Source organism: Rhinopithecus roxellana, chromosome 17 (genome assembly GCF_007565055.1).
Source record: "Rhinopithecus roxellana isolate Shanxi Qingling chromosome 17, ASM756505v1, whole genome shotgun sequence".
Classification (NCBI taxonomy): domain Eukaryota; kingdom Metazoa; phylum Chordata; class Mammalia; order Primates; family Cercopithecidae; genus Rhinopithecus; species Rhinopithecus roxellana.
In genome coordinates this window covers 40,198,173-40,212,541 of record NC_044565.1, presented here as the reverse complement: position 1 = coordinate 40,212,541, position 14,369 = coordinate 40,198,173, and the positions used below count along the sequence as shown (strand labels likewise).

Sequence of the window (14,369 nt, the reverse complement as noted above, 5' to 3'; positions counted from 1 at the left end):
AGTTACAGTCCTGTAACTACCCAAACTAGAAACATTTGGATAGTTTCTAGTTTTATACTATTATTTAAAAACTACCGGCCGGGCGCGGTGGCTCAAGCCTGTAATCCCAGCACTTTGGGAGGCCGAGACGGGCGGATCACAAGGTCAGGAGATCGAGACCATCCTGGCTAACACGGTGAAACCCTGTCTCTACTAAAAAATACAAAAAAAACTAGCCGGGCGAGGTGGCGGGCGCCTGTAGTCCCAGCTACTCGGGAGCCTGAGGCAGGAGAATGGCGTAAACCCGGGAGGCGGAGCTTGCGGTGAGCTGAGATCCGGCCACTGCACTCCAGCCTGGGCAACAAAGCGAGACTCCGTTTCCAAAAAAAAAAAAAAAAACTACCATAAACATCTGTGTAACAAATTCTGTGTAATTTCCTTTCCTTTCTCTTGGGTAAATACCGAGGATTGACATCGCTGAGTCATAAGCTATTATGTATGTTTAACAGAAAACTGCTGAAAAGATTTCCAAAGTGGTTGTGCCATTTTACATTCCCATCAGCAGTGTATGAGAGCAACAGTTAGTCCCTTCCTTCCATATCCTCCCTAATATCGTAGTACTGTCACTCTTTTTAATTTCAGCCATTCTAACAGGTATGTGGTGTAATCTCATTAAGGTTTTTAATTTCCATTTCCCTAATGACTAATGATGTTGTGAATCTTTTCGTGTGCTTAGTAGCTATGTGTATACCTCTTTGGTGAAATAAATAATTTGCCACTCTTTAATTGGGCTGTCTTACTATTGAGTTATAAAATTATTTTATATTCCAAATACAATCAATTTCATATATATGTAATTTTCAAATATTTCTTCTAGTCTGTGGCTTTTTTGTGTGTGTGGATGGGTGGGGGGATTGTTTTGGTATTTACCTTATAAATTTTTATTAAAATACATATATAATCAAGATGGAGAACATTTCTATCACCCCAGAAAGTTCCTTTGTGATCCTTTACAATCAATCCCCACCCTCAAGCCCTAGGCAATGATTGAGGAGCTTTCTACCCTTACAAATTACTGTTGACCGTTCTAGAACTGCACATAAGTAATACATAGTATGTACTTTCTTCTATTTCTAGCTTCTTTTGCTCAGAAGGATGTTTCTCAATATTCATCCATGATTCTGGACGTGTCTATGTAGTTCCTTCCTTTCTACTGATCAGCAAAATTCCACTATGTGAATATACCAGTTAATTCCAGTTGGAAGGCCTTCTGAATAAAGGCACACACATGAATAAATCTTTTGGCAGACATGTTTCCATTTCTCTTGGGTAAAAACTGAGGGCAAAAGAACTTCTGGGTCATATGGTAGGTAAATATTTAACTTTGTGATAAAGCAATTTGATACAGTTTGAATGTTTTGTTCCCCACAAATCTCATGTTGAAACGTGACCTCCAATGTTGGAGGTGAGCCTAGTAGGAGGCATTTGGGTCATGGCAGCAGATCCCTCATGAATGTTTTCATGCTGTCCTCATGTGTGAGTTCTCACATTGACTTCAGATGAGACCTGGTTGTTTAGAAGGGAGTGGCACCCCTCAAATCCCCCGTTTCCACTTTCACCATGAGACCTCTGCTCCCCCTTCACATTCTGCAATGATTGTAAGCTCCCTGTGGCCCTCATCAGAAGCAGATGCTGGCACTATGCTTCTTGCACAACCTGCAGAACTGTGAGCCAAAATAAACCACTTTTGTTTATAAACTACCCAGCCTTCGGTATTTCTTTTTTTTTTGTTTTGAGATGCAGTCTCACTCTGTTGCCCAGGATGGAGTGGAGTGGTGTGATCTTGGCTCACTGTAACCCCCACCTCTCGGGTTCAAGTGATTCTTCTCGTGCCTCAGCCTCCCAAGTAGCTGGGACGACAGATGCCCGCCACCACACCCAGCTAATTTTTGTATTTTTAGTACCAACAGGGTTTCACCACGTTGGCCAGGCTGGCCTCGAGCTGCTGACCTCAAGTGATCCACCTGTCTCGGCCTCCCAAAGTGCTGGGATTACAAGCGTGAGCCACTGCACCAGGCCATTCCTTTACAGCAACACAATAATGGACTAACACACAGTTCTCCCAAGTGATTATATTTTATGTTCCACAGCAAGATATGACAGTTCCAGCTCCACATTCTAATGTTAATCCTTGATAGTATCAGTCCTTAATTTTACTCATTTCAATAGATATGTAGTAGTACCTCACTGTGGTTTTAACTTACATTTACCAGATGACAAGAGATACTGTGAATGTACTTACTGGCCATTTCTTTTTTTCTTTTTAAACGGAGTATCACACTGTCATCCAGGCTGGAGTGCAGTGGCGTGATCTCAGCTCACTGCAACCTCCACTGCCCAGGTCCAAGCGATTTTCCTCCCTCAGCCTCCCAAGTAGCTGGGACTACAGGCGACCACCACCATGCCCAGCTAATTTTTTTTTTTTTTTTGCATTTTTAGTAGGGATGGGGTTTCACCATGTTGGCTAGGCTAATCTTGAACTCCTGACCTCAAGGGATCTGCCCACCTCAGCCTTCCAAAGTGCTAGGATTATAGGTGTGAGCCACCATGCCCAGCCCTTATTGACCATTTCTATATATCATCTTTTATGCAGTATCTGTTTGACACTTTTGCCCATTTTTAAAGTGACTGTCTTACTGTGTTGGAGGAGGTCTTCTAGTACTAAAAACATTGTAATACAAGGTAGATTTGGAAAGCATTAACATATACTATCATTTTATTCTGTCTACAAAGGGTTGTGAAAAGAAAATAACCATTTTGTTCAATTTCTAACTCCATGCAGTAAAAAATAGGTAAAACACTAATTAAAGGAAAATTTGAGTTAAGAATGGTAACAATTTACAAATATGGCATCACATTCAGTCAGATGACTTCAATCTAACCTATTCCTTTCTCAACAACCACAATAGCACAGCAATAAGTCAAAGTAACTTAACCTAGACAATCACGTACAAAAAATATGTACAAATCAGTAAACTGATCCAAGATCCACAAGTTGTGTTTCCAAGTGCGTTCATGGCCTCAGCCTAAACCTAATCCATCAGGTTTACTTATAATGTACTGGCATCCCAAAACCCATTTACTAGGCCAGTATACGTTGATGATACCAACCAAACAAGAGGTTAAAGGCCTTTAAACTGCCAATTCTAAAACTGTTTTTACTTTCTTATTTTTTTCTTGCTTTACTCATTAATTCCCTACTACTCTTTACCTTCCTTCATCTTCCATTCTTTCAAGTCTGGTCAAGTCCTATTACTTTAAGATTGATTTAGACTTGAACAATGATTTCTCAAACTCACTCCTCTTTATTCCCTCCTACCCTTCCCTAACCCCAAGCAACCACTAACCTTCCTTTTGCCTGCAGATTTGCCTATTCTAGACATATCATATAAATGGAATCATATAATTTTATCTTTTATGATTTCCTATTACTTTTAGGTCCTATGATTTCTGAATATAAATTCTAATACAACCATATATTTTCTAAAATACAGAGCTTTAATTATTACATATTACTGCTATATTTTTTTTCCCCCACTGAATATCTCAATAGAACTGCAGGCTTTATTTATATTCATGATGCAGTATTTATAATAATTCCCTTGGGGGAAAAAAAACTACCATATGGAAACTATTGTGACAAAAACATTTAAGTACCAAATCTTAATTATTGATTCCTTTCAACAATGTAAGATAAATTATTCCGGTTGTGAAGAATGTAATATATTTCACTTACTGTAGAGTCTTACCTTGACTAAGATGTTCATGGTAAATGGAAGCTAAATTGGGAAGATGTTGTTGGAGGTGAGACGTCAGTTCTGCATGTGAATTAATCTGAACTAGCTCCTCTTCACATCCAGATTCTTCACCATCAAAATCAGCCATATTTTTTTCTGATTTTGCACTGACCTGGGAGCTACTACAACTGACATCATCTGCACTTAGCATATCATCAACCATATGCCTACAAAACAGAGAAAAGCACAAAGTTAGTAATTACAAATGTAAATCTAATTTGTGAACCACAAAAAAATACCTCTCTTAGACTTACAAATACACTCAGAAACAAAGCTACATCTGCTTATTAACAATGGAATGTTGAGAGCTTTACGAAACTGAAAACTTCACACCGTCAGTATTATTTAATAATTTTACAATACACACTCGTATTACCAGGCCTATTAACACACCTCATCAGAACAAATTCAAAGAACGATTTTAACAAGATCACTAATACTCACTATTTACATATTATTTTATACAAAGTCTATAAAATGTGAACTCATAAAACGTGGTTTTATACAACTGTAGAATCAAACCAAAAAAAATTTCAATTTAAAGCTGCAGTCTTGATGGACTTAATATTAATTAGGGAACTTCTAACTCAACAAACCCAAAGTAAGTATTCATTTCTAAAACACACTGTTATTGGACATAAAGACAAAATGATTTTAAAAAATCGAAAAATAACATGAAGTTCAGGGTTGATTTAGAGACTCAAAAGTAGTACCATTAATACACAGAATATGAGAAGAGCTAAAATGAAAAATTAAATCATTACATCTTGTGAGGTATGGAATGGGTACAGGTGTCAAAATTAAGATTTGCAGTGTACCAAACTGAATATACTGCACCTCAGTTTTGTAACAAAGTAATTCTTTGTCTTCATCATAAGCTGTGCTGGGGACAACTGTGAATGTTTCTATCTATAATGCCAGATAGTGAGCCAGTGGTTCTCAATTAGGGGTGAATTTAGGCCCTTGGGGGAAATCTAGAAATATCCAGAGATATTTTTGGATGTCAAAACTGAGGAGATGCTAGTGGCTCAGGATACTGGCAAACATTCTGCAATGCACAGGAGAACATTAACATTGCTATAAATTCAAACCAAAAAAATATTCTGGCCCAAGGCTGGGCATGGTGGCTCACACCTGTAATCCCAGCACTTTGGGAGGCCGAGGCAGGCAGATCATTTGAGGTGAGCAGTTCAAGACCAGCCTGGTCAACATGGTGAAACCCTGTCTCTAATAAAAATACAAAAATTAGCTGGGGCATGGTGGCAGATGCCTATAATCCCAGCTACTCAGGAGGCTGAGGCAGGACAATCACTTGAACCCAGGAGGTGGAGGTTGCTGTGAGCCAAGATCGTGCCACTGCACTCCAGCCTCAACAACAGACTGTGACACTGTTTCAAAAAAAAAAAAAAAAAAATTTTAATTATCTGGCCCAAAATGCCAATGATGCCAATCTTTACAAAATAATTCCTTAAACTCAGATGCATCAGTGGTAAGAATTAAAAAGCAAAGGAAATAAAGAAGTAATACATATAGATATGTAGTTCACCTTAACTTAACTGAATTCTGGAAGATCTGACAAATTGTTGAGTATAGCAAAACTCAATCCGATAAAGGGCATATCCATGATTCACCATAAACTCACATACTATCACTTGTAACGACAATAATAAATATGCAGCTAACACTTAATGAGCACTTACTGTGTACCAATCACATTAGTTAGCCCAGGAAATCCTCACAATAAAACCATGAGATAGATACTATTGTTCCCATTTTATTTTTAGAGACAGAGTCTCATTCTATTGCCCAGGCTGGAGTGTAGTGGTGCAATCATAGCTCACTGCAGTCTTGATCTCCTGGACTCAAGCGATCCTTCCACCTCAGTCTCCCAATTATCTAGAACTACAGGTGTGCGCTACCATGCCTGGCGGGTTTTTTAAAATATTTTTGTAGAAACGGGCCCCCACTACATTGCCCAGGCTGATCTCAAACTCCTGGCCTCAAACAATCCTCCTGCCTTAGCCTCCAAAGCACTGGGATTATTGTTCTCATTTTATAGAAGAAAAAAACGAAAAATTAATTATTTTGCCCATAATACCACCAGTAAGTGACAGAATCACATATTTGGCGTATTTCACAGATAACCAAAAAGTTTTATGCTAGAGCTTATCCTTTTAAATACCCTAAAATTAGGAGATGTGTAAAATTTCCCTTTCTTCATCACAATTTAGGCATGTTTCCATAAGTACTCATATCTTTTTTAGGCATTTACTACAAGAAGTTCAAAATCTAATCCTGTGCTATCCAATATAATACTGACTAGCCATATGTGACCATTACACACATAAAACACGCCAGGTCTAGGCTGGGTATAAGTGGCTCACGCCTGTAATCCCAGAGCTTTGGGCTGAGGTGAAAGGACCATCTGAGGTCTTGGGTTCAAGACCAGCCTGGGCAACATAGCAATACCCTGTCTGTATAAAAAAAAAAATTAAGAATTAGCTAGGAGTGGCAACGCACACCGTAAGTCTCAAGTACTCAGAAAGCTGAGACAGGAGGATTGCTTGAGCCCAAGAGTTTGAGACTATGGTGAGCTATAATCACATCACTGCACCACAGCCTAGGTGACAAGAGTGAGACCCTCTCTCTCAATTAAAAAAAAAAAAGGCCAGGTGCAGTGGCTCACGCCTGTAATCCCAGCACTCTGGTAAGCTGAATCACAAGGTCAGGAGTTCAAGACCAGCCTGGCCAATATGGTGAAACCCCATCTCTACTAAAAATACAAAAATTAGCCAGGCATGGTACGGGGGGGTACCTGTAGTCCCAGCTACTCGGGAGGCTGAGGCAGAAGAATTGTTTGAACCTGGGAAACGGAGGTTGCAGTGAGCTGAGATCGTGCCACTGCACTCCAGCCTGGACAGAGCAAGACTCCATCTCAAAACAAAAAACAAACAAAAAAAAAACACAAAAAAAGGCCGGCGTGGTGTACACCTGGGATCCCAGCACTTTGGGAGGCCAAGGCGGGTGGATCACCTGAGGTCAGGAGTTCAAGATCAGCTTGGTCAACATGGTTAAACCCCATCTCTATTAAAAATACAAAAAATTCAGCCAGGCACGGTGATGGGTGCCTGTAATTCCAGCTCTCAGGAGGCTGAGGCACAAGAATTGAGAATTGCTTGAGCCTGGGAAGTGGAGGTTGCAGTGAGCCTAGATTGTGCCACTGCACTCCAGCCTGGGTAACAGAGCGAGACTCTGTCTCAAAGAAAAGAAGAAGAAGAAACTAAATAAATAAACATTTTAAAGAATTAAAAGGTGGCCGGTCTAAACTGAGAAGTGCTATAAGTATAAAACATGCACTAAATATTGAAGACTTGGTAAGAAAAAAAGGAAGGATATACGTTACTAATTTCTATACTTATTACATGTGGAAATGGCATTGCAGATATTATTGGTTTAATATGATTAAAATTAGCAACCTAGTTTGTTGTTGTTGTTGTTGTTTTGTTTTTGAGTCTCACTCTTGCCCAGGCTGGAGTGCAGTGGCATGATCTCGGCTCACTGTAACCTCCACCTCCCAGGTTCAAGCGATTCTCCTGCCTCAGCCTCCCAAGTAGCTGGGATTACAGGCGTGCACCACCATGCCTGGCGAATTTGTCTATTTTTAGTAGAGATGTGGTTTCGCCATGTTGTTCAGGCTGGTCTCAAACTCCTGACCTCAAGTGATCCACCTGCCTGGCCTCCTAAAGTGCTGGGATTACAGGTGTGAGCCACCGCGCCTGGCCAACAACCTGCTTCATTTTGTGTTTTTAAACGTGACCAATATAAAACTTGAAATTATCTATTTGTAGCTTACGTTTATACTTTGCACTATACTACTAATGAATAGCACTAATACAGAATAAATTGCAATTGAATAAACATAGGATATAATACTTCCCTAAAGGAAATATGAACTGAATATTTATTTTGAAGTAGGCTTACCCATCGTGGTGGTGGTGATGGTGGTGGTGGTGATGGTGATGCTGTGGACCAATAAATTGTCGACAATTAAATAATTCATTCCCAATAGTCTCCCCAAGGAAGTCCCCAGTTCGTGTGATACAAGACTCCTGAGACCCTTGTGCTATATGAGTAGCATTCATTTCCCCTGAAATATCGTGTTCTGGGTCTTCAGAGTGTGAACAAGCATCCAGCATTCGCATTCGATTATCTACTGACGGCAAGGATTCGGTGTTAAAAACCAGGTCCTTTCCTGTTCCGCTGCTTGTCCCATTTCTTTCTGACGTGCCTTGGGAGTCCCCCAGGCAAATGCCTGCTTGACTCTCTAACTTTCTATTCCGAAGATCTGCACCACAACTGCTTTTGGGAGGATTATGACCATGATCATCATCTTCTTCTTCTTCTTTGAGGGCTTCAATATCTGCAATGTCTTCTGACTGTACCTCACTGCCAGGGCTCCCAGCTGAATGGCTTGCATGGCTAGAATTCACCTCATTGCTAGATCCATCACTATGCCCACTGCTGCTACCAGGACCACTGCTTCCATCTTCACCACTGTTGGCAGTTTCGTCAGAACTTCCCTGCATGGATTCCTATATTTTGAAACAAACAGATTTAAATAAATATTTAAACCAGTAAGAAAAAAGGTAACCAACATTAATAAACTATACTTTTTAAAAACGCTGTCAGTCTTGTTAGACTCCTTTGAACAATACAAAATGGAATTAAAAACTCAAAGGACGTCAAAAATATTATGTAAAGGAGAGGACAAGTCCAAACATGAATTATATACCCAATTCAAATGATAAACATGCCAGAAAGCCAAAAACGCCTTTAAAAGAAGAAAAACCTATTTTCATACCTCTGTGTCTGAAAGTCGTTGTTGCACATGTTTGGTTCTATTAATAAGCTGCTCATCCATTTCAATGTCACTACCTCCACTTTGATGTGTATCGCTATTATCACTGCTTTGAGGACTAGCTGCAGGTGACCCTATATAAAATATATTTTTTATTTTTACTTCTAATTTACATTAACATGGACTTAACAAAATGACATTATCATGACTCCTTGACCTAGTTACCAAAGCTTTACGCTAAGTAGCCAAAAACAAAATCTCTAAATATGTTAACATTTGCTCATGATTTCTAAAAATGTAATAGATTTCAATTAAAAGTCAAGATGTTTATAGTTTTAAGAAAAATGGGTAACAGGAATATGTTAAAGGTTTACATTTCCTCAAAATGAACTTTATGACTGATACAAATATATCATTATATAAAATCAATGAACTCGAGAAAAATCACTAAAACAAAACTAAGTCATGTTGCCATGAATTTCTAACGCTCAACTTACAAGGTGATGGAGCTGTTCTTCTGAGCTCTTCTTCCTCTGAAGGAAAAGGAAAAAGCAAGAGAAAAACATTCTAAGTGACTGAGCTTCTTTGGGACAGTGTATCAGTTGTTTATATTATATAATCAACAAGATACAGGCAGAGAAACCTGCAATAAGGTCAAGTCTCCACCACCTGCAGTAGTTGTTGGGGGTGCCTGCACAGAAAAGCCTAAGAGAGGGGTAGTATAAGTTGCCAGGAGACAAAAACTGAGTTCAAGTAACGTTTCAGAAAGCCCTTGAAAGCTATATACGTAAAAAAAAAAAAATACCCACTGGCTGGGCGCAGTGGCTCACGCCTGTAACCCCAGCACTTTGGGAGGCCAAGGCAGGCGAATCAAGAGGTCAGGAGATCGAGACCATCCTGGCTAACACGGTGAAACCCTGTCTCTACTAAAAATACAAAAAAATTAGCCAGGCGTGGTGGCAGGCGCCTCTAGTCCCAGCTACTCGGGAGGCTGAGGCAGGAGAATGACCTGAACCCAGGAGGCAGAGCTTGCATTGAGCCAACATCACGCCACTGCACTCCAGCCTGGGCAACAGAGCAAAACTCCATCTCAAAAAAAAAAAAAAGAAAAAGAAAAAAAAAAAACCCACAAAGCACCCGACATGGCAGAAAACTTTGAAGCAGAAAACACAAAAAGATAACTGAATCATTATGTTCTACTCTTAAATTTTTAAAACAAAACTTGTTTACAAAATGAAATCCCCAAAGCCTTTGTTTAAAAAAAGATAAAGCTAAGAAAATCCAGTAACTACGAAGACTTTATCACTATCCTTCACTTAAAAGGTAAACCAAAACACGAACTAATCACAGTATTAATCCTTTTATGTGTACTCTTCCACCCATCCCACACTTATTTTAAAATAAAGATTGAACTGAATATATAAGCAAAAAACACTTCAAATCTGAGTGAGAAGCTCTCAACAATTTCCTTCAAAATACATGACACTACTAACCTTTCTTATTTCCAATGGGAATATTAGTATTTAATAAAGATGCAAAAGAACTCTGTTTAGATAACTGAGCCTTAGCTGCTAGTGCATTATTCCACAGTGCTTTAATTAACATGGATGCCAAGTACAATGTCTAAAAAAAGAGAGGGAGAGATTAAAGTTGGAGAATTCCAGGCAACACTAACAAATTTAATATCATTTTTGTCAAACTGAAATGCCAAGCCAATAAAATGAAAGTTAAATTATCTGAATCACAAAAAAATTTTCACTTTACGAGAAAAAAAAATCTATCATTACGTTTTGAATGTATTACCTGTTCAGTATGAACACTTGGCTCAAGAGCTGAGACCAGATTAAGTAGATGTCTAAGTGGTACCGGATCCAAGTTCTTGATGAGTGAAGGAAATAAGTCATGTATATACCGACTACAATGTTTCAACTAGAAAATCAAGTTAGAGAGAATGGTCAAAAATAATTGCCCAACACATGTAGATTACCTGATATAAAAACAGCTTGAAAGTCAAAAATTTGGCCAGTACACTAATATTTTTTAATATAATGGTAAAATGCTAATTATCCAAGATGATGAACGGCAGTGCATAAAATAGCAAAAATAAATTCACCTAAACAGAAATTAAACTTAACCAAACAAATGACAAGCTGAATTTCCTAATTACAAGAGGGAAGGCTGGGTGTGGTGGCTGATGCCTGTAATTCCAATACTTTGGGAGGCTGAGTTGGCAGGACAGCTTGAGCCCAGGAGTCTCAGATCAGCCTGGGCAACATAGCAAGACCTTACCTCTATAAAAAATACATTTTAAAATTAGCTGGGTGCTGAGGTGCACACCTGTGGTCCCAGCTACATAGGCAGCTATGGTGGGAAGATCTCTTGATACCAAAGGAATTAATTTACATGTCATAATACAAAAATAAGTTAAATAGTAAATTAAAATACAAATAAGACAACAAATTACACTTAGGAGAAAAAAGTAAATTACCCCAGCTATGCCAGATTTCTCTTATTAAATCTTTATAAAGCATTTATATAATGCTTTTATTTCACTAGAGTACACAACAGAAACCCTGACAAAGATCTATGAAACAATAAACCATGAGATACAAAGACTTCTTTGTTATAATAAACACAAACATGTAAATTCATGAAGGACAATACAGTATTTATGAAGATATAAACACTAAATATTACATCATGTAAAATAAAAGCATTTTACAGCCATCAAGTTGCTAACTACTAAATCAAGGTAAGGTAATAAACAGAAGATTAGACAAGTAATTTCCAATTTGAGGGCTGTCAAATGTAAAGTTTCCTACTTTTAATACATAAAAAGTCTATTAAAATATAGATTTTATTCAAAAACACTGATTTTTATATTTTGTAGGCATACACATGAATTCTCTTCTGCTGCTTCTCCTTCAGGGTAAATATGCACAACCTAATACTGAAATATAAGGTGAAATACATGTAAGAAAACCTAATACTGGAGGAATTCTATCTTGGTGAGGTTTCTTATAAATTACACTATGTGCTTCTACTACTATTTACTTTAACATCATTAGATATTCATTTAAAAAAACAAAGGTAGTACTTCAATACTACAAACAGTATTTGATTTTAAGGAGAAGTGAATACCAATAAGTTTAACACTTTCATAAGTCTTGACTAAGAATATTAATTTAAATATAGTATTAAATAACATTACAGATTGAAATATACAGGTTAAGTATCCCCTATCTGAAATGCTTGGAAGCAGAAGTGTTTCAGATTTTGGATTTTTCCACACTTTGAAGTATCTGCATTATATACTTACCAGTTGAAGATCTCTTAATTCAAAACTCCAAAATCTGAAATGTTCCAATGAGTACTTCCTTTGAGCACCATGTTGGCACTCAGATCTCAAACTTTGTAGCAGTTCAAATTTTAGAGTTTTGGATTAGGAATTCTCGATCTGTACTAACAGTTTTCTCTACTTTTTGCCAACAAGTAACTCATATATACTTTTTCTACTTAAAACATGATAAAAACACATATATGCATGTTTATATATATGTATGTATGTATATAAACCACATTATATATTACACATAATGTATAATAAACTTCTGATTTTCTGCCAATTTAACCATTAATATAATGAAATTTCCATAATATACTTAATTTTGATAATCAAATATCTTGGGGTTTTGAGGGATTAATCTGCCACTTGGTTATTTTTGTTTTGTTTTGTTTTATATAGAGAGATGAAGTCTCATGATACTGCCCAGTCTAATTTTAAAACACCTAAGCTCAAGTGATCCTCTTGCCTCAGCCTCCTCAAGTGTTGAAATTACAGGAATGAGGCACTGAGCTTATTTTTAAGTAACAAGATCCTTGAGAAAAAAAAAATCATAAAATCCTGTAACTGAGGGGAAAAAAAAAAACCCCCACTCTTTCAAATGTGTACATTATTTAATTCCAAAATACAGAAAAAGTATTATTAAGAATGCGTGGTGGTGGCAGCAGCAGAGGAGGAGAAAGAGGACAAAGAAGAGGAGGATAAGGAGGATGAAGAAACAAAGGATGACGAAGAAGACAAAGAAGACAGATGAAAACAAAGACGATGAAGATAAAACAGAAAAGGATATCGGGGAAGATGGGAGAATAGAAAACGCCAGGAATCTATTTCTATACCAAGACAAAAAAAAAAAAAGAATCAGATGTAAGTATCCTGGAACTCTAGAGTCAATCTGAATTTCTACACTTACCAATTTCAGCCTCCAATGCCATAGCTGCTACTGCTACCCATTTCTGACACACATATTCCCAACCTGCCCATGCAATGACAGGCAGCTATGGAGACAGCAATACAGGCTTCTGGTACAGTTTCTGGACACAGGTGGGCAATAAGAACCACGTCCCCCAACATTAAGATTCTCTGTTCTGACAGCTAGCTGACTGCTAATTCTGACTGGTAAGGTGCAGGCACTGAGGCCGGCTGCCATTGTTTCAACACAAACCACCTGAAATGATTACTAGAGGTCTTGGAGTTGCACTTGTTTTTTGGGGAACAAAACCAAAAAGGAAACAACAAGTCCACAGAAAATACACCTGAAGTCCACCTGCTGCACTTCCTAGATGATTTTTTTTTTTTTGAGACAGTCTTGCTCTGTCAACCAGGCTGGAGTGTAGTGGTGCGATCTCAGCTCACTGCAACCAGCACCTCCCAGGTTCAAGTGATTTTTCTGCCTCAGCCTCTCGAGTAGCTGGGACCATAGGCGTGTGCCACCACACCCAGCTAGTTTTGTTGGGTTTTTTGTTTTGTTTTTGTATTTTTAGTGAAGACAGGGTTTCGCCATGTTGGCCAGGCTCGTCTTGAACTTCTGACCTCAAGTGATCCACCTGCCTCGGCCTCCCAAAGTGCTACAATTACAGGTGTGAGCCACCATACCCAGCCACTAGACAAAGATTTTAAATAACTTTATCTCAAAGATAACAAAAGAGTAAAGACAGGAAAACAATGCATGAACAAAATGAGAATATCAGCAAAGGAACAGAAATTATAAAAAGGAATCAAAAAATTATGGAAATGAAAAGCACAAGAACAGAAATGAACAATACACTTCACTACACAAGGATTCAAAGGCAGCTCTGAGCAAGCAGAAAAAAGAATCAGCATACCTGAAAGTAGGACAACTGAAATTATCAAGTCTGAGGAAAAGAAGAAAAATGAATAGCCTAAAGGACCTGTGGGATACCATGAAGCAGAGCAACACATTCATTTTGGAAATCCTAGAATGCAAAGAAAAATGGAAAGACAGAATACTTAAATAATAACTAAATACAACCCAATTTGATGAAAGATACGAATCTACAAATCCAAGATGTTCAACACACTCCAAGAAGGATACACTCAAAAAGACCTCTATCAATACACAATGCAATCAGAATACAGGAAGCCAAAGACGAAAATCTCAAAAACCACAAGTAACTTGTCACATACAAGAGATCCTCAATAAGATTATCAGCGAATTACTCTTCCAAAAACTTAAGAGGCCAGAAGCAATGAGTTGATATATTCAAAGGGCTAAAATAAAGATCTCGCAATAAGAATTCTAAATTCAGCAAAACTGTCCTTTAAAAATTAGGGCTGAAATTAAGACATTCACAGAAAAAAGCTGAAGGAGTTT

General features: G+C 38.0%; 1 protein-coding gene across 7 annotated transcripts in view; it reads right to left on the bottom strand.

The window, feature by feature from the left end:
* The window catches only part of USP34 (ubiquitin specific peptidase 34), a 291,125-nt gene that overhangs the window by 155,910 nt on the left and 120,846 nt on the right, over positions 1–14,369 (bottom strand). For all 7 annotated transcript variants that reach the window (XR_004054451.1, XR_004054449.1, XM_030921651.1 and 4 more), the window contains exons 11-16: positions 10,498–10,623; positions 10,188–10,317; positions 9,192–9,227; positions 8,698–8,828; positions 7,818–8,428; positions 3,789–4,003 (exon numbers count right to left, since the gene is read on the bottom strand). Coding sequence is in view for 5 of the 7 variants with exons in the window: in XM_030921651.1 (XP_030777511.1) it covers positions 3,789–4,003; positions 7,818–8,428; positions 8,698–8,828; positions 9,192–9,227; positions 10,188–10,317; positions 10,498–10,623 (1,249 nt within the window). In the remaining 2 variants the exon portion in view is untranslated. The remainder of the gene's footprint in view (positions 1–3,788; positions 4,004–7,817; positions 8,429–8,697; positions 8,829–9,191; positions 9,228–10,187; positions 10,318–10,497; positions 10,624–14,369) is intronic.